This window comes from Phaseolus vulgaris, chromosome 1, assembly GCF_051622355.1.
Source record: "Phaseolus vulgaris cultivar YP4 chromosome 1, ASM5162235v1, whole genome shotgun sequence".
Classification (NCBI taxonomy): Eukaryota; Viridiplantae; Streptophyta; class Magnoliopsida; order Fabales; family Fabaceae; genus Phaseolus; species Phaseolus vulgaris.
Window position 1 is genome coordinate 22377268 of NC_143498.1, and position 19246 is coordinate 22396513.

Genomic DNA, 19246 nt, shown 5'->3' on the forward strand with positions numbered 1-19246 from the left:
CAATTTTTTACTTGTATTTTTTACTTGTAGTTTATGAATATGCTAAACTTGGGATTTTTCTTTTCTTTTCCAATGGCAGTGTGGTGTGGATGTGAGTGCAACAGACCGGGTACTTTTACAGTCACTTAAGCCTTCTCTGCACACAAATGTGGATTGTACAGCGCTCGTTGCAGCTGTAATTCATAGACAGGTCCCTGTAGTTGATTTGCTACTGCAGGTAATCATATTGCCCCTTTAAAAACTTTGGTTATTGCTACAATTTGGTTTGGTGCGTGAGAATATTCATATATATGCTAAGTCCTACTTCTTGTTGCAATCAATATTCCCTTGTTTCTGAGATTTGCCTTTTGTGAAGAACTATTGTCTGTTACTTTCTATTAACTTACATTTTATCCAAAATAATTTCCATGAATGTATATGAATTAAGAAGCCATGTGACTTTATGGCACGACATACCTCATTTGTTAACACTGTAGATTATGTTCATAACTCGTGCAAAGGTAGCAGCCTCTTTCAAAGTAAATAAGGTTGTTATGGTTAAACTTTTTAGTATTTGATTGGTTTATCCTGGTGATCGTGACATAATTGGACTTTTCTTTTCACTTTCAAGATTTTATTGTTAATGAAATGAGCCTCACTAGGATTCTTACAATACAGAATGGTGCTAGGATAGACCTCAAAGTGAGACTTGGAGCATGGTCATGGGACACTTCCTCTGGTGAGGAGCTTCGTGTGGGTGCTGGCCTAGGAGAACCTTATGGAATCACCTGGTGTGCAGTTGAGTATTTTGAAAGAAGTGGTTCTATACTACGGAAGCTCCTGCAGCATGTTTCCTCCGAACCTCATTGTGGAAGAACCCTTCTACACCATGCCATACTCTGTGGCAATGTTGAGGCTGTTAAGGTGCTCTTAGAATGTGGTGCAGATGTCGAATCCCCTGTTAAAACAACCAGCAAGACTCAGTTCCTTCCTATACACATGGCGTCCCGTCTAGGCTTACCCACAGCTATTCAATGTCTTATTGATTTTGGTTGTGATTTGAGCTCCAGAACAGACTCTGGTGACACAGCTTTGATGATCTGTGCAAAATATAAGCAAGATGAGTGTCTCAAAGTACTAACAAGGGCTGGTGCTGATTTTGGCTTGGTGAATATTGCTGGTCAATCTGCAAGTTCAATCGCCGAGTCAAACAAGTGGTCACTTGGTTTTCAACAAGCAGTGTTGGATACAATCAAAAGCAGCAAGATACCTAAATCGAGCAATACTTCCACTTTCTCACCTTTAATATTTGTAGCTCAAGCTGGAGATACTGAAGCATTGAAAATTGTAGTTGAATCTGGAGAATTTGATCTTGACTATCAAGATGATAGTGGTTTCTCTGCAGTTATGCACGCTGCTTCAAAGGGGGACGTAGATTCTTTTCGATTGCTGGTATATGCTGGATCTGATGTGAAATTGTGCAATAAATCTGGTGAAACAGCAATAGCCCTATCTGAAATGAATCAGAATTGTGATCTAATCGAAAAGGTCATGCTTGAATATGAGCTTGAAAAGGGCAATATCAATGCTTCTGGATTCTACGCATTACATCGCGCAGCTCGTCGCGGTGACTTGGATGCCGTCATATTGCTCACCAGCAAAGGTTATGATGTCAATGCCCCCGATGGGGAGCACTTTAGTCCACTCATGCTATCAGCAAGGGAAGGCCATGCGTCCATTTGCGAGCTTCTAATCTCATGTGGTGCTCATTGTAATGCTAAAAATGCTCGAGGGGAAACTGCACTTTCTATAGCAAGGAAATTCGCAGGAGGTAAAAACGATGCAGAGGATGTTATACTCGATGAACTTGCTCGTAAATTGGTATTAGGTGGTTCCTGTGTTCTGAAGCATACCAAAAGTGGGAAGGGTTCTCCCCATGGGAAACAAATGCGGATGTTGGGATCTGGTGGTGTGCTGTGTTGGGGAAAATCAAGCCGGAGAAATGTGATTTGCTGTGAGGCAGAGTTAGGAGGAAGCTCAACATTACGTAGAAATAGGTACAAGAAAGGTGATGCAGATGAAGCTGGAATGTTTAGGATCCTTACTGACAAGAACAGGGAAGTGCATTTTGTATGTGATGGAGGGTTAGAAGGCGCTGAGCTTTGGGTGAGGGGTATTAAACTTGTAACCAAAGAGGCTAATCTTCACAAGCAGAAATCAGTGTAAGTAGAGGAGAGTATTTAGTGTCCATATGGTAGGATGTAGAGGTGTTTTGGAGTAGTACTTCATGACCACTTTAGCTGCTTTTTATTGTAAAGATTTTGATCTCAACGCTTGTACATCCTCTTTTTTTAAAGGAAGCCCAGTTGCGTCTAGTTCCATGGCAAGCACTTCATTTTCACAAAAACCAAATAATACTCACTCTTAACAATTATAATAGTATAATAAATAAATGAATAATATAATAATATAAATGAATAATTCATCAGTTAAATGATTTTACCATTTAGTTATATGATTAAATAAGATTATCAATATATGGTTACTCTCACATTGATAGCAAAATGTCTTATTCCACTTTTGGTTTTGTTTTTTGATAAAGATTTACAGAGAAGAACACCAGAAAATGAAAACTTTTAGAAAAACTAACACGTTTTTTTTTTTTTTTTTTTATAAAACCAGTTTGAGTAAATAATAAAATTGGTCTAGGAAAGATAAGTGGATTGTTTTACGAGTCCCTTATTAAAACTTTATATAAATGGATGATTAAAAAAAATCATCTACTTGCATATAAGACTTTTTATATTGAACATAATTTTTTTATGGATGAAATATCCATACAACAATTATATGTAAGTAGATAATTTTTCAAGGAACAAGTTCATATTTACAATAAGTAGATCATCATTTACTAACCAAATTAGATATTTATAGAAAATATTTATAAGCATTTTAATTTATAGAAAAAAAGTTATTATATCTTTTTTTTTTCTTTTAAGTGTTTTTATTAAATCTAAACACGTACTTAGTTTTGATTCACTTTATAACTAAAACTTCATATGTTCAAAGGTTCACCCAAGAAAAACTCATGCCTTTTGAAAATAATAACATTATTGGGGTCTCAATTTGAACCTTTGAAGATTTTTGCTTTGTTCTCTCTCTTTTGAAGAGATTTGGTGTGGCTAGGGTTTGTGTGAGTAACTGTTCATTCTCCAACTTGGTGGTGGTGTAGGGGTTGTGGATGCTGGTCGGCGGCGGTGCGATAGTCTGCCAAGACGCTGGTGGTAGCGCGATGACTGTCTACGTTTGCATACAAGGTTTCTTTTCTTAAATATTTTTCTTTATAAAGGTGTTTCTTCTTGGAACTTCTATTGTACACAAAAAGTATCCCACCTTTTTCATGTAGCCACTTCTAATTTTTGGTAAAGTCAAGATTTTTATAAAAGTTTGTGGTAAAGTCAAGATTTTTATTAAAATTTGTGGTAAAGTCAAGACTTTTATCAAAATTTGTGGTATACTCAAGATTTGGTGTTGTGGTGGTACAGTTGTACACGGGTGGTGTGGTGAGTAGTGACTTTTGGAATGACGGAGGGTTCTAAGGGTTTCCTTATCCCATTGACTTGTTTGAAGGATTGTGAAATATCTCTTGCGAAGACGGTATATGATAAGCCTGGCCAAAGGAAAACTTTTGCTCAGGCTTTGGGAATTACATGTGATATTCCTTTGTCCGAATTACCCACTCCTTGTATTAAGGGAGACATGATTGTGGTCCGAATAGTTGAGGCATATTTTGGCTGGACTTGAGGATTGCAAGACCCATCTTAATGGTCGAGTTATTCTTTCTAAGGGAGATAAACCCCTTACACACTTGATTTAACTAAAAAAATTACAGCCGGTGGAAGGCTCTTGGACCGTGGAAAGCAATTCCTCACGGGAAGGGTTTCTATGAGTTTGAGTTCGCTTCCTTAGAAGACATGCGATGGGCCCTCAAGATGGGTTCCTTGAAGTTATCTCCGGGTTTCTTGAGACTGTTTGCCTGGACAAAAGACTTTGTTTCAGCTACTATGAAAAGTACCAAAACTCAGGCCTGGGTTCGACTATATAGGTTGCCTTTGGAGTATTAGAGATCAAGGGCGATTTTTTCAATCATCAAAGGTCTTGATACTCTTTTGTCTTTGGATGAGAATACTATGAGAAAAAAGAGGGGTATGTTTGCTAGAGTGTTGATGGATATTGATATGTTGTCCCCTATTCCCGATCACCTCTTGGTTGAACGTTCAACTACAGTTTTGTGGTGGGTGTGGAATATGAATGGTTACCTCATTTTTTCTCTCATTGTAAGATGATAGGGCATGAGCTTGCTCAGTGTGGGGTCATACATGATCAAGGTCGTGTTCCTAAGCTTCAAAAAAAATCTTCTCAGAAGATAGTTTCTGATGAACCGGATAAGGGGAAGATTGTGGTTCCTAAACAACGTCAAGAATATCGGAAGAAAGATCCGCAACCGAACCTCGTGGAAGGCCCCACAGATAATTCAAACTTTGTTGTTCCTGTTGAGGCTAATGCAGGGTCACCCTTGGGTCACCTTGCTTTTGACAAACCACGAGGACTGGAGGATGATTTTGCTGATATGCCTCCTCTTGAGGATGCTTCAGATCATAAATCCAGGAAAGGGTTATCCACTCATACTTTGGATTTTCCAGAACAAGGAATGCTACCTGTTGTTATGCAAGGAAAGGGCTCAGAGTCTCATGCTCCTATTGGGGATCTTCATGTGGAGGTTTCACCTCCTGTGGGGGATCCATCTCTTCAGAGAACTACTTCACCTGTAGTTTCTACAACACCATTCACTACTCATATGAATGGTCATCACATGTCTGCAATTATGATTGTACCATCCCCTTCATTAGTCCTACAAAATCAATTTTCCTCTCTCGAGGGTTTGGAAACTACAGATGTGGGAGGTGATCCTTATATTAGTACGTCTACTGCCATTGTTGAATTTAATTATGACCATATCACTGTTGAAAATCATATTGGATCAAAATTTTGGATTGATCCTAATGAGATGGAGGAGGATGCCAGTGATACTGGGGAGGAGATAGTTCGTACTAAAAGAAAACTCGGGAGACCACCTAAGGGGACTGGTAAAGCTAGAAAAACTGCTAAGATAGTTCTCACCATAACGTCGCAATGAAAGTCTCTTCTTTTTTTCTGGAATGTTAGAGGATTGGAAAACCACAAAACTGTGGAGATGTTGCTTACTTTACTTAAACTACATAAACCCTTTATGGTTTTTCTTGCTGAACCAATGGTGTCGTACACTGATGCTTTTGAAGTCCTTTTCAAATATGTTAATATGCATTTGGTGGCTACGTCTCCTATTGTTAATAAGTCTGCAAAGCTTTGGTGTTTGTCGGTCCCTAATCTAGCCTAAAATTTCTTGGTAAATGACCAGTTTATTTATGTATCTTTCCATCTGCATGATAAATGTTTTAGCTTTATAGAAGTTTATGGTGCTAACACATACTTGACTAGACGGTTTTTGTGGAGGGATCTTGGTTCCTTCATAGGGACTTGGTGTATTTTGGGAGATTTTAATGTTGTGCTATCGACGGATGAATATAAAGGGGGGTGGCTCCTAATCAGGTTTCTTGTAATGATTTCCTTGATTGGATTAATACTAATGATCTTGCTTGTAGGCCTTTTACTGGATCTGGTTATACTTGGTGTAATGGAAGAAGAGGGTTGCATAAAATTCATAGAAGACTGGATAGGGCTTTATGTAATGAAGTATGTATGGATGAATGGGATTCATGTTCTTATCAGGTTCTTGTTAGGAATTGTTCTGATCATTCCCCTATTCTTGCTAGTTTTGTCAATAATTCTTTGAAGAAGGTTAGCAATTTTCGTTTCTTTTCTATGTGGCTTCAGGACAGTTCATGTCTGAAGCTTATTCATGAATCTTGGAATAATAAGGTTGTTGGGTGTCCTATGTTTATTTTGCAACATAAGTTAAAAATGTTGAAAATTGAGCTTCGTGATTGGAATAAAAACTCTTTTGGTAATGTTCACAATGCAATTATTCTTAAGCAGGGCCTCCTCCTTGGTATTCAACAAAATTTAGAGACTGCTAGTATGTCTGATATTGATGGGCTTCTTTGTCAAGAAAAGATAACTAATGAGGAGCTTGATCATGCTCTTCATTGTCAATATTTGTTTTGGAAAGAAAGAGCTAAGATGCTTTGCTTTAAAGATGGGGATAGAAATACTTCTTTTTTCCATGCTGTGGTTAAAAGGCAAAATAATTCTGGTGGGATAATGTGGTTATTGAGGATCCTAAAATCATTGAGGAACATATTTTGGACTTTTATAAAACTCTTTATGCTGAGTCTATTTCTCATGCTCAGGATACAGGTAATATGGAAGATTTTATTGGTACTTATGTTCCTAATCTGGTTTCCTCTGAGGAGAATATGATGTTGATGAAATGTCCTGATTTTTTGGAAATCAAGAATGTTGTTTTTAACCTTAATGGTAATAGTGCTCCTAGTCTTGATGGTTTTAGTGGTATTTTCTATCATTCTTGTTGGGAGATTATTGGGACAAATGTTTGCAATGCTGTTCAACAGTTTTTTAAGCAAAGCTGGGTTCTCCCTGGAATGAATAGTAATATGGTATCTCTTATTCCTAAGTTCCAGGGTGCTAAATCCATCAAAGATTATAGGCCAATAGCCATTGCTAATTTTAAGTTTAAGATTATTTCCAAGATTTTGGAAGATCGACTTGCGCTTATGGTTGCCAGAATAACTTCTCCTAATCAGTATGGGTTTGTGCAGGGGAGACAAATTCAGGATTGTATTGGTATTGCTTCAGAGGCTATTAACATGCTCTCTAAAATGGTTTGAGGAGGTAATGTGGCATACAAAGTTGATATTCATAAAGCCTTTGATACTCTGAGTAGGAAGTTTTTATTATTAGTTTTGACACGCTTTGGTTTTCACCCCTCGTTTGTCGGTTGGATTAGTACTATTGTCCGGTCTGCTATGCAATCAGAATAAATGGCAGTCTGGTGGGTTTTTTTCCTTGTAGTAGAGGGGTTAGACAAAGTGATCCTTTGTCTCCTCTACTTTTCTATCTTGTAGAGGAAGATCTCAGTAGAGGTCTTTCTAAGCTTGTGAATGATAAGAAGATTTTACATATGGCTGGTCCGCAAGGTTTTCTCACTCCCTCCCATGTTTTGTATGTTGATGACATTTTTGTTTTCTGTAGGACGGATAATAAGTCTCTTAGAAATCTGAGTACTTTTCTTAAAACATATGGTGATTTCTCGGGTCAATATGTAACAATTCTAAGAGTAGTTTTTTCACCATGGATATTTCTGCAAGATTTGTCACCAAAATTCAACGTATTCTTTCTCGTAGCCATGATTGTTTGCCTTTCAATTATTTAGGAGTGCCTATCTTTGTTGGTGCTCCAAAGAGTCGTTTTCTGCAACCCTTGGGGGATAAAGTCAAATTAAAGCTAGCATCTTGGAAATGTAAATCTCTTAGCATGATGGGTCAGATTCAGTTGGTCAATACGGTGATTAAGGGAATTCTAGCATATAGCTTTAATTTGTATAAATGGCCTATTTCTCTTCTTAAGCAAGTTGAGCAGTGGTGTCAAAATTTTATATGGACTGGAGATATTCTGAAGAAAGGCATAACTACTGTTAATTGGGCTACGATTTGTTCTCCCCTTGAGAATGGAGGTTTGAAGATTATTAACCCTCACCATGAAAATAATGCATATCTTCTTAAGCTTGCTTGGAACTTTGCTTATAGCAACATGTCTTGGTCTTTTCTCTTGAAAGCCAGGGTTCTTAAATCAAAATACGAGTTTAAAATGGCTTATAGATCCTCATATTTTTGGCCTGGAATTAAGCAGTTTTATTCTACTATAATTGATTATACTTCTTGGACTGTTTGTACAGGTTCTTTTATTAATTTCTGGAATGATAAATGGTGTTCTACTACTCCTTTAGCACATATTGCAAGTTTATCTGATGGTATTAGCATTCCGGATACAGTTTCTCAGTTTTTGACAAGTCGTGATTGGAATATTCCGTTGTCTTTACAGCAGATGCCTCATCTTTTTATTCATATACTGGTTAGGGCAGATCAGAATGTTCCTAACTAAGTTCTAGATGTGTCTGGTCGGTTCACTCTTAAATCGGCTAGGACTTTTTTCTTGGAACTAGGAGTTCCCTGTGGTTGGGGTAAATTTATTTGGTCTTCAGATATCCCACCTTCCAAAACTCTTGTCCTTTGGAAATTTTTTCATGGGCAGTTTCGTACAAATCAGCATATTCAAAATAAAGGTCTCCATATTTGTTCTATGTGTACACTTTGTGAAAAATATGAGGAATCTATTCATCATTTATTTTTTGAATGCCCTAATGCTTTGTATATTTGGAGTTGGGTTCGACAGATTTTTCCTACTTCTCATTTCTCTAATAAGGATGATCTTCTTCTTTTATTAAGAGTGATGGTAGTCCTTTGGTTAAATTGATTAAGTTTGTTGTGATAACTTTTTCTATTTTGATGCTATGACGTATGGGGAATTATGTTTGTTTTCAGGATAAGATTGAGGTTTCTAAGGTTATTTCAGTTATTAAAGATTTAACTTGTCTGGTGGGAAAGTCGTCTAAAGTTTCAATGAAGAATGATATGATGGATTTCATTGTGATTAAGTATTTTGGTATTAATACTCGTATTGGTAAAGTTCTTCGTCCTCTTCCTATTAGATGGAAGTTTCCTTCACCAGATTGGGTTAAAATTAACACTAATGGGGCTGCTAGGGGTTATCCAGGTTTTGCCACTTGTGGAGGTATTTTCCGTGGGAGTATGGGGGAGTTTATTGGAGCTTTCTTTGCGTTTCTTGACGTTCAGACTGCATTGGTTGCTGAATTTTATGGAGTTATATATGCTTTGGAGGAAGCTCAAAAGTTGGGACTTACTAATGTCTGGCTAGAATGTGACTTTGCCTTGGTTTGAGTTGCATTTTCTGCTAGGACAAATGTTCCTTGGATGCTTCGTAATCGATGGAATACTTGTCTTAATTACTATGGAAAAATCAGGTTTAGGGTTACTCATATTTTTCGTGAAAGGAATGTGTGTGCTGATAAGTTGGCTAATTTAGGATTTATTCATAGAAAATCCTTTCATTGGTATAATAGGCTTCCATCTAGTCTGTTCTTAGAATTCTTTATTAATAGGTATAGTCTACCTATGTATCATTTTTGTTAACATATGAGTTTTGGTCTAGTCCCCCATATTTTTGTATTTATTTTTAATAATAATTTTTTTGTGTGATGGCAAATGATTGTTGTTAGTTAAGGTGTCAGCCTAACTGAGATGTCAAGTAGCATGATGATGCCTAACATGAAAGTTTTTTATAAAAATAAAAATAAAAAAAACTTGATGAGTTCATATCAACAACATATTTTGAAATTTCAGACTTTTTAATTTCTAATAATTTGAATTTAGTTTTGTGCTTTTTTAAGCCTTGTATTTGTTTTTTTTATAAAATATTTGTAGTATGAGACTTTTTATACATTAGTTTATTTAATGAGTGAATCTATGCTTCTTTTTAGCCTTGTATTTGTTTTTCTTAATAAATATGTGTAGTTAGAGACTTCTTATAAATTAGTTTATCTAATGAGTGAATCTTCAGTATTAGGTCTATGGTATAAAATACATTTTATGAACTGTTGTACTTATAAGATATATTTGGAAGCTTTTGTGAGAGGGAAGACTCACTTTATTAGGAAAAGTACTAGTGGCACTTTTCACCTTCTTGACTTTAGTTTACTTGCAAGAAGCAAGCTTATGTTTTTGACTCACTACAAGTTTTTGGGATTTGATGTTGACTAAATCTTTTTTTCATCTTTTTAATTTGTTTCAATTTCAAGGAAATCACTTAATTTAACTACACTAGTTAAAATCTCATTTTCCCATGAAACTAGTTGGAACGTTGCAATTAAAAATGATTAAATGATGTCTTCTACAATAAATGCTCTTTCTTCTTTAAATCACCTAATTGCACAACATATATGCTCACATCCTTCATAACATAGTTCTTTGTCATTTCTTTTTCAAGCTTGTATATAATAAAAATAAAAAACCTCTCCTCAAAAGAAAAAGAGGTCAAGAAGATGATCCTCTAGTTCACGATCAGGTCATCTAGAGACTTGGTTTGTTGGAAATTTTGAAGCAATGACACTCTTTCTCCATGAGATGAGCAGAAAGCAAATCAACATTCCCAAAGTGTTGCTGTTCTCATGGCTGAAAGAACAAAAACTTAATGAAGCAATGAGTCTTCTTAAGCATAAGAAACTACAACCATTTATGCAGTTGACATACGATATTTATCTTGATATTTTTAAAGTGTTTTACACTAACCTCTCTTTTGATGGAAAGAATTTGCAGACCAGTGTCAAAGGTGTGAATATGCCGATCACACCAGTTGTTTGGAAATTTGTGATTGATCTCAAGTATAATAGGGTGAAGGTTGGAAAAGGAAACACTATGGAGATCAATGAGTTCAACAAGATGTTGTTCTACCGCTCTTGCTTGAAGGATCAAAATATTTCTATTGGTTGTTTTCATGTGGGACATCTCAAGGTGACAAAAAGGTTCCTAGCCTATGTTGTGGCATGACAGCTGACTCCTAGGGGGAGCAATCATGTTATGCTGATTGAGGAGGATCTCATACTGATGTACTATTTGGTCAATAAGATTAAGGTAAATTGGATATTTTGTGATGAAGGAACATATAATTAAGTCCAAAAGACTTGTTGACTATAGGTTTCCTTTTGTTGTTGAGGTTTCAAAATTTATAGAGCATTTTGAAGTTGATTTGTAGGATGAGTTAACTGAAACCATTAAGGTTGGAAGTGAGGTGGACTGTCCTACCTTGACAAAAATGGGGTTTCAAAAGGTTAACAATGTGTGGATCACCAAGAATGGAGAAGCTACTTATGTTCGAGGGTCAAGCAATGATGGTGAGAATGTTTAAGGGTCAGAAATTAACGCATTGGTTTCTATGTGCCACATATTGAACATGGTGAACCTCTATCCTGCTTTGAAAGACTTATGGTGTATAAGATGAATTCCATTTCTGCCAACAGAGGGAGTATTTTGAGATGACCGAATCAAGGTTTCAACACCTTGATAATCAGATTGAGATAGTCCAGGAGCAACTTGCAGAGCTTTATCATCATGATTCATAATTTATTTTATCCTTATTTTAGTTTGTTAATTTCTCTATATGCTTAACAAATTTTAAACTCTAATTCTTTTTTGAGTTGTATGGTGTTGTGCACCTTGAACATTATTTGTTACTCTTGTAGGACTATTATTCCTGCTTTTACTTTTTTATTTATCTATTTATTGCTATCTTAATGGACTGATATACTTATTCAACTAGAAATTTTGTTTATTTCTCTGTCCTATTTCTGTTTCATGAAAACCAAGGGAAAAAGGAAAAAGCACAATAAGACGCATAGGTATCGATATGTTGCTGCATGAGAAATTGTCTCCAGGATGAAAAGGTTTCCCTGTTGTTTGGCTATATTAATCATTGCTTCCATTGTGCATGACAAAAGATCAAGATATGAAGATTGTTTAAGTTTGTTGGGTTGCTTGTATTCATCAAATAGGGGGAATTTGTTGGAGATCAAGGGTCCAAGTTGTGTTTGATGAAGTTTAATGAAGTTTAGGTAGTCTTTATTTTAGTTTGTCTTGTATATGTGATATATCTTTTTCTCAATAAGATGATGGATCCAAGAAAAAAGTTTTTGAAGTGTGTTTAGAACAATTTTTACAACTTTTTCAAAGATATTTTCAGATTTTCTTAGAGGTTTTGGATCATCATTTTGTTTTTGGAAAACTAGAACATGGTTGTGTTTTTTGTTTTTTGTATCAGGTGTTTTTGTTTCTTTATACTTGTTTTTAATTATTTACATTGTATTATTGTGCAAGATAGCGTTTATTGGATGCTGTAAACTGTAACAGGGTGTTACATGGGTATAATCGAATCTTGTAGGGTTCAAGAACTGCTTTCTTGTGTGTTCTTCGTAAAGGATCACTTGTTTTAGAAAAAACCACTTTGGTGTGAAGCAGTAACTCTTGAAAAGTGTGAACTAGTATAAAAATACTTGTGACTTTTTTTTTTTATCTTTGTGAAGTTTAATTTGTTACATATATATTGTTTTTGTATTTTGAACCAATTAATTTTTTGAAAAAGACTAGTTAACATTTTCTTTATCACTTATTGATAAAATTTGTATAAATTGTTTTAAAAAAAAGAGTATGTTGTACTTTTGTCTACTGCTTTCTGCCAATACTGAAACCACATGTTTTCTATAATAATTTGTTTAAATTCTTAAACAAGATGATATAATTTTGCACAAATATGAAACAATTGCTTTTTTTTTTGTAGTTGTTGAACTTAAAGTGAATTTTCTTTGTGATATTTTTGAACATAACTAAAATTATTTATTTTTCAGAAATAATCGATTTTTAACTTTTAACATCTTCTCTGTTGTTGACTTGAATTTGTTGTTTTTGTTGAACAACCAATTCAATTTACACTGTTACATCAAGAAATAAAGGTTTTGCGAAAATCTTTCAAGGTTCAATTCACCCCCTTTTGAATTAAAGTAGCCATTTTTATTTCAACAATATTATCATTAGGAAGAAAAAATGTAAGGAAGAAACCTATGAAGCCCAATTTGTGTCTCATAATTTTTGGTTGACATGAGCATTAAAATCAAACAAAAGTGAAGAAGGCATGAGAAGCATGTTCCAAAAGAAGGAAGAGTCATTGATAAGTTTCAAATAGTAGCAAAATTCATAGATTAATAGGCATATAACTAGTGTGGAAAATATGTAAAAACTAGTATAAAGCATGTCGAAAGCTCTCTAACTCTAGCTGCACCTAAAGACAGAGAAGAAAAGAAGCAATTTGCATAAAAATCTTGTAGAAATGGTAAAATAGAAAAACAAACAAACAAGGATGAAGAAAAAAGAGTTAATCCGCCCAGCGCATAAAGAATGACTCATTGGATTGAGTACGGAGAACAAGCCTCATGAAAGACACTCAAAACGCTGAGGACTTCCACATATGCTAAGTGAATTGAAGCCAAAACAATTGAAAGCCAAAGAAGAAATGGTTTAGCCATTTCTGAAGTGTTAAGCGTAGAGCATCCTGAACCATGAAAAAAAGTCCAATTTCGCCAGAAGGGCCTTGAAGACTAATTTGCTTTATGGTTAAGAAATGTCAGTGTTGGACTTAGCTTGGAGTGAATCTCTGACAAATCTCTAACTTTGAAGATCCCAAGAGGCCCAAGAAATGGGCTTGAAGACTAAACATTACTTAAAGATGAAGAAAATCCAAATTCAAATTTGCATTCCAAATTGTATAATTCTGAATGCAAATTTTGTATTCCAAATTCTACAATTTGGAATACAAAATTTAGTATTCGGAATACAAATTCAGAATGGACAATTTCGATAATTTTGAAAGTATTGAAGTGTTGGAAGAAACTATGGAGGTGCATAAACAATTTGCCACCTTACTAACTTACCAAAATATTATTTTTTCTATATGCTACCACGAAATTATCTATTAAAAACAATGTAAATAACCAACTTACTTTTTAGAATTAGAAATAAAACATATATAAATCACATTTAACAATTTTAAGAATATAACTTAAAAATATAAATCCACCAAATATTTACAAAATTATAAAAAAAACATACACCAGTTATAATTAATAATTTTAACAGTTCAATCGAGGTGTTAGTTTTTTTTACAACAAATAGTTATTACAACCTTATTAAAGATAAAATTAAATTATCTAATAATATATTTTATTATCTAATACAATTATTTTTTTGCTTATCCTCATGGCATATGTTATGAGAATAATCATAAGCTTCTCCCGCTTTCCATAAAAATTATTATCGATTTCGTGACTTTTAGTTTTGCAATCCATTTCCATAACCTGGATATTTTAGAGTTTTAAGAGTTAGATGGAATTTTTTTTCTAAGTGTTGTTGAGTGAAAATTAAAACTTGTAAAGTTATTACAACTAAGTGTGATATTCGTAATGAATTAGAAAATAAGAGTATCATTGCAAGGTAACTTCACATTAGCACTTTTAGGAATATCTCTTGTTGCTCCATAAGGTTCGAGTTTGCTTGGAATGACATGATCTGAAGCGTTACAAGCTTTCAAGGATGATGTGGAGTTTCAGCTGTTACACTTTAACACAAAGAAAATCAGGTCTGGAAATGTGGTTAGCATATTAATCTGGAGTATAGGAATGCAATGATGTTTAGAAATGGTAAGGTTGATGAGGAGGAACGATATGACACATTTAAAATCTTGGTTGTGGCTGGAATATTGATGGAGATCAAGTAAGAGAGGATTTCACTAATGAAGGAAGAGGCCATCCACCCAAGCATTTAAGGTTCTTCCTTCTAGTCTTCTAAAAAATTAAAGAAGAATTAAATAAAGAGAAGACCAAACCTAAAGCCAAAAAGAAGACTACAAGCATTCAAGAATGGGCTCCAATTAATATCTCTCTTTATAGTTTCTTTTGTATAAATTTGTAAATAATATAGAATAGCTTTAGGATGTGCTAAAGAGGGAAACCTTAAAGACACCTCCATTGTATAGCACTTTAGGCGCTAGTTTTAGGAAAAATCTAGAAAGTTGTCTCTTCACACTCCTTTAGGTGCTAGAATAGAAGGAGTTAGAAGGTGACCTTTCAAGAGCTTCTCTTGTAAGATTCTCTTGTACTTTGTGACCAGCCCTCTCTATTATAAAAGGGGTGCTTAGGTCTTTGAAATAATAAGATTGATTTTTAAGAGTAAAGAACCTCTACCAAATTGGTGAGTGATTGAGAGAGACTTGTGTCTTCTTCTCTTCTAGTCTTATCTTGAGTGAATTCTTGGACTCTCAAGTGGCGACAACAACACTCATCTTGAAGCCAACCATCCTTCAAGTGGCGTGCACATTCCAAGAGCTTCATCCACATAAGTTCATTTTCCCTTGATTCCAAATTACCCATTTTTGTTCTACTTGTTTGTTTTCACTTTCAATCGGTGCAATCTCTTTCTTATGATGTCCTCTTTCATTTGCTGCACTTATATTCAATTTTAATCGGTGCAAATTGGTTGTTCTTGCTGTTTTGGTCACGTCCTCCATGGGTATAAATGCTATATGTTGTGTTCTTGAGTTTCTATCCATGGGTTTGTTGTTCAAAATGGGTTTCTACGTGAGTTTGGCTTGGTTACTTGTGTTTTGGTGAGTTCTTGAATGTTAAGAACATTGATCCAATTCTTAAAAAGTGCCTAATCATATTCCAATTCTGGTTGAATCCATAATATGCTCATATCATATCTCTATCATGTTATTGGAATCATATCAAATATAATATGTCTTTTGTTTTATTCTCTATTTCGGATTCTTTATTATGCCCACATTGCCTTAAAACAATCAAATAGCAACAAGTTTAGTTTATGTTAATTACAGCACCAATGTGTTATGCCTTATTTTCTGTTTGATTTCTTATGCCCCTTATGTTGAATAAACTTTAAATGGTAGTTTATGGGTTTTAAAATTAGAAGTTACTAGAAAATAAAAGAATGAGAGTTTTGATAGATGAAAGACCAAAAGTTGTGAGTGAGATTTTATTATGTTGTTAGTGGGGTTTTAAGGTCATAATGAGATTTTATTATTTTCTCTTCTAGAAGAGTTTCCTAAAGCCTATAAATAGGATGCTCTCTCAATTGTAAGATGCACAAAAAATAAATACAATAGAGAAAGAGAATAAGAGTGTTTTTTTAGAGAAAATAGAGTGTGTGTTAACTTTGACCTTTAGTTTTTTTTACAATTCGATATCAAAAGCCAATGGCTAATGTGACGGGTCAAATGCCGCTACCATGATTAACAAAGGAAACCAAATATGATAACTAGAGCATTCAAATGAAAGCCCTTCTTGGTTCTCATGATGCATGTGAGGTGGTCGAAGAAGGTTTTGAAGAACCAACAGATATCACGGGTTATACGGTGGCTCAAACCAAGGCGTTGAAAAAGATGCGATCAAAGGATAAGACGACACTATGCACGTTGTTCCAAGACGTTGATGAGTCGGGCTTTGAGAAGATTGTCAGTGCAACTAATTCAAAAGAAGCGTGAGCCATCTTAAAAAAGGTGTTCAAAGGAGTCGACTGAGTTAAGCAAGTGCGTCTACAAACTCTTTATGGCGAGTTGGAGAGCATGAAGATGATGGAGTCAAAAAGTGTACAGACTGTGGTGAATCAACTCAACCGAAACGGTGAAACATTGACTGATGCACGAGTTGTGGAGAAGATTTTGAGAACATTAACTGACAATTTTGAGACTATTGTTGATGGCAAATTCATGAAGCTCTTCTTAGAATCATGTGAAAGATGGTGCGGAAGCCATGGATGTAAATGTGCAAGATCCTCCTAGGAGCTATGGTGATCTTGAAGGTGCATGATATGTATGGAAGTAGGGAGATTCCGCCAGCCCTATGGTAAGTGAGGAAGATGAAGATTAGAGCCTAGAAACTAGGTAGAAGCAAAGCATGGCACAATGTTGGCAGCATAACTTTACTCTCATTAATCTTGCCAATACAAGGTGTAGGCTCCTCTTTTTATAGGCTAAAGAGGACCAGATTTGATGACCTAAATGCTACACAAATGTAAGCCAAATGAAATGGAAAAAGTGAAGCACATGGGTGCACATGGCACATGGGTGCACATGGTCCTTTATTAGTAAAGGCTTCTAGAAACCTTTAGCTAATCAAGGTTAATGTTTCCTTAATTCTAATGTGCAGAAAATTTAAACACTTGTCCTCATGGCTATGCTATTTACACCCCAATTAAAGCTAAACTACACATGATGGGCCTTCACGGAATATATATTAATAGGCCCTTTTCCATTCATAGCTTGATCCAAGTCTTCTTGTCCTAAACGCTCCTAGCTTGGTCCTAGACGCTCCTAGCTTGGTCTTAGATGCTTCTAGCTTGGTCTTGGACGCTCCTAGCTTGGTCTTGGATGGTCTAGACGCTCTTGCCTTGGGGTCTAGACGTTTTTGACTTGTCTCTTGCCATTCATGGAAGGGTGTGCTTGGCCCTCTTCCATCATCCCCTCCCTCTTGAAAAGGATTTGCCCTCAAATCCAATGCTTTTTCTTCCAAGGGGAATGGTTGTGGCTGGATGGTGTCCATCATCTCCTCCTTCTTTGAGAAGATCTATCCTCAGATCTTCAGGCTTGATCTCGGATAGTAGCCTCTTGCTTCGCCAAAGCTTGTCCTCCTAGATCAAACGTCCACCTATAGAAATAATCAAATAAGGGATAGGTGTTAGTTTGCAAATTAATTTTACTAGGTTGCCATTTTTGTTTGTCTTTTGGTTTTGGCAACCTTGGACAAAGTTTCTCTTTAAATGGTTGTGTGTGGTCTCTAATCATCTTATGTATTTTAAAATGTTCATTTGTGGTTACCTTCTCTTTAGGCATAAATCCTATAGGAGATGGTAACAACTTAAAAGGAGAAAGATGATTTAGCACACACATAACTTTAAAAGTAGAAATATAAGTAGTTTTGTGAACTACTTGATGGTATGTTTGCTCATCTCTAGAGTTGTGTGTGCACATCATGATTATTCTAGGCATAGTAGAAAGAGCTAGATTTTCAAATGTATTTTGACCATGCGTTTGAGGATGATAAGAATTTAAAGTGTGCAACTTAGTTGCAAGTTTTCCAAAGGAAATCCTCAAATCATGGTTTGCGAAATTTGGAGCTCTATTCAACACTATGCTTGAGGATAAACCATGACGATGTATCACTTCTCTAGAGAAGAGTTTATCCATAACCATGAAGATTGAATCAAAACCTTTTGTTGTCCTAGGGAGTTTTAAAATGAAATTTGTATCTTCCCAAGGATCATTTGCAAAAGGTGAAGGAGTATAGAGTTCATGAGACATTGCCTTGGGTGTAGTTTGAAAACAAGAATTGTACCTAAGGTAATGTCTTTGAACTTCTTTTCTCATGGGGGACAAAAGTTTTCCTTTTAAAAGCTCTAGAGTTTTATCAACTCTAATTTGTCCCATGAGTTCTCCTTCATGAAGACTTTTTCTCTTATGTGTAAGGATAGTCTCGTTGTGACAACCATTGTTTATAAGGATTTGTACACTTTGCAATGGTTGTCTCAATAAGACATGACAAGTTTCTTTAGGCCCTACTTCACATAAAAATTTGTTTTTGTAGATGCTTATAAAAAACTTGACATTCACTTGGTGATATCCTAGCACATATGAGAAATAATCTATTTCATTTTTATCTATGCAAGCTTCTTTTAAAGACTCTTCTTTTTCACTTAGGCTTGCAAGTGTTCCTTTACAAAAGGTAAGGCTTTGAGGTTGTTCAACAAGACACATATTTTCAAAGGTATTTTTAAATCTTTGGTCTTGTTGAATGACCTTGTGGGAAGGAACACTCTTCTCCCACGCCTTTTGTTCTTCAAGGGTCTTCTCATGCTTTTCTTTTTCTTCTTTTTCTTTAGCTTCCCTTTTGACTTCCCCTCTATTCTTTTGTATTTTTCTTTCCTTTCTTTCTTTATGGGAAGCAAACAATTTTTCTACCCTTATTTCCCAATCTAGGCAAGCTTCTATATTTTCTTTTCCATGGACATGGGGTTGGTCTACCCTAACCTCTCTTGGGTTTTCTTGTTCTTTAATATCTCTTCTATGTCTTCTAGGGGGTGCTTGATAATAATCATTTACTCTAATACTTCCCTCCCCAAAAGAATCATGATCTTTAGAGATATATGCATGAGAAGGTAATTTTTTTAGAATGTGAGACTTCTCATCCTTTGCTTTAGTCAAAACATTAAGTTTAGTCTCACTCTCCAATTGTCTATATGCAATTGATTGCACAGTTTGTGAAACTTCTTTCAAAAGAATTTTTAAAGATTTTAATTCACTTCCAATAGACTTTGTAGAATGAGAAGAAGAAGACATGGCTAAAGCTTTGTGTATACAAGTATTTTACCTTGATAAAACTTAGGAAAGTCAAAGAAGGTAGTTTTCCAGGTAAGGGAGGTGAGTCACAAAGGACTACTTAAATACCAAGCCTTTGCCTTAGCCAAAAACTATCCCCCAATGTCTTCACACAAAGCTT

The 19246-nt window shown here is 35.3% G+C and overlaps 1 protein-coding gene across 2 annotated transcripts in view; it reads left to right on the plus strand.

Moving 5' to 3' along the window:
- Positions 1-2354, plus strand: part of LOC137813718 (ankyrin) — a 35597-nt gene extending 33243 nt beyond the window's left edge. For both annotated transcript variants that reach the window (XM_090301012.1, XM_068616124.1), the window contains exons 3-4: positions 80-217; positions 658-2354. In XM_090301012.1, the coding sequence (XP_090157138.1) occupies positions 80-217; positions 658-2205 (1686 nt within the window). In that variant the 3' untranslated portion in view covers positions 2206-2354. The remainder of the gene's footprint in view (positions 1-79; positions 218-657) is intronic.
- The last annotated feature ends 16892 nt before the right edge of the window (positions 2355-19246 follow it).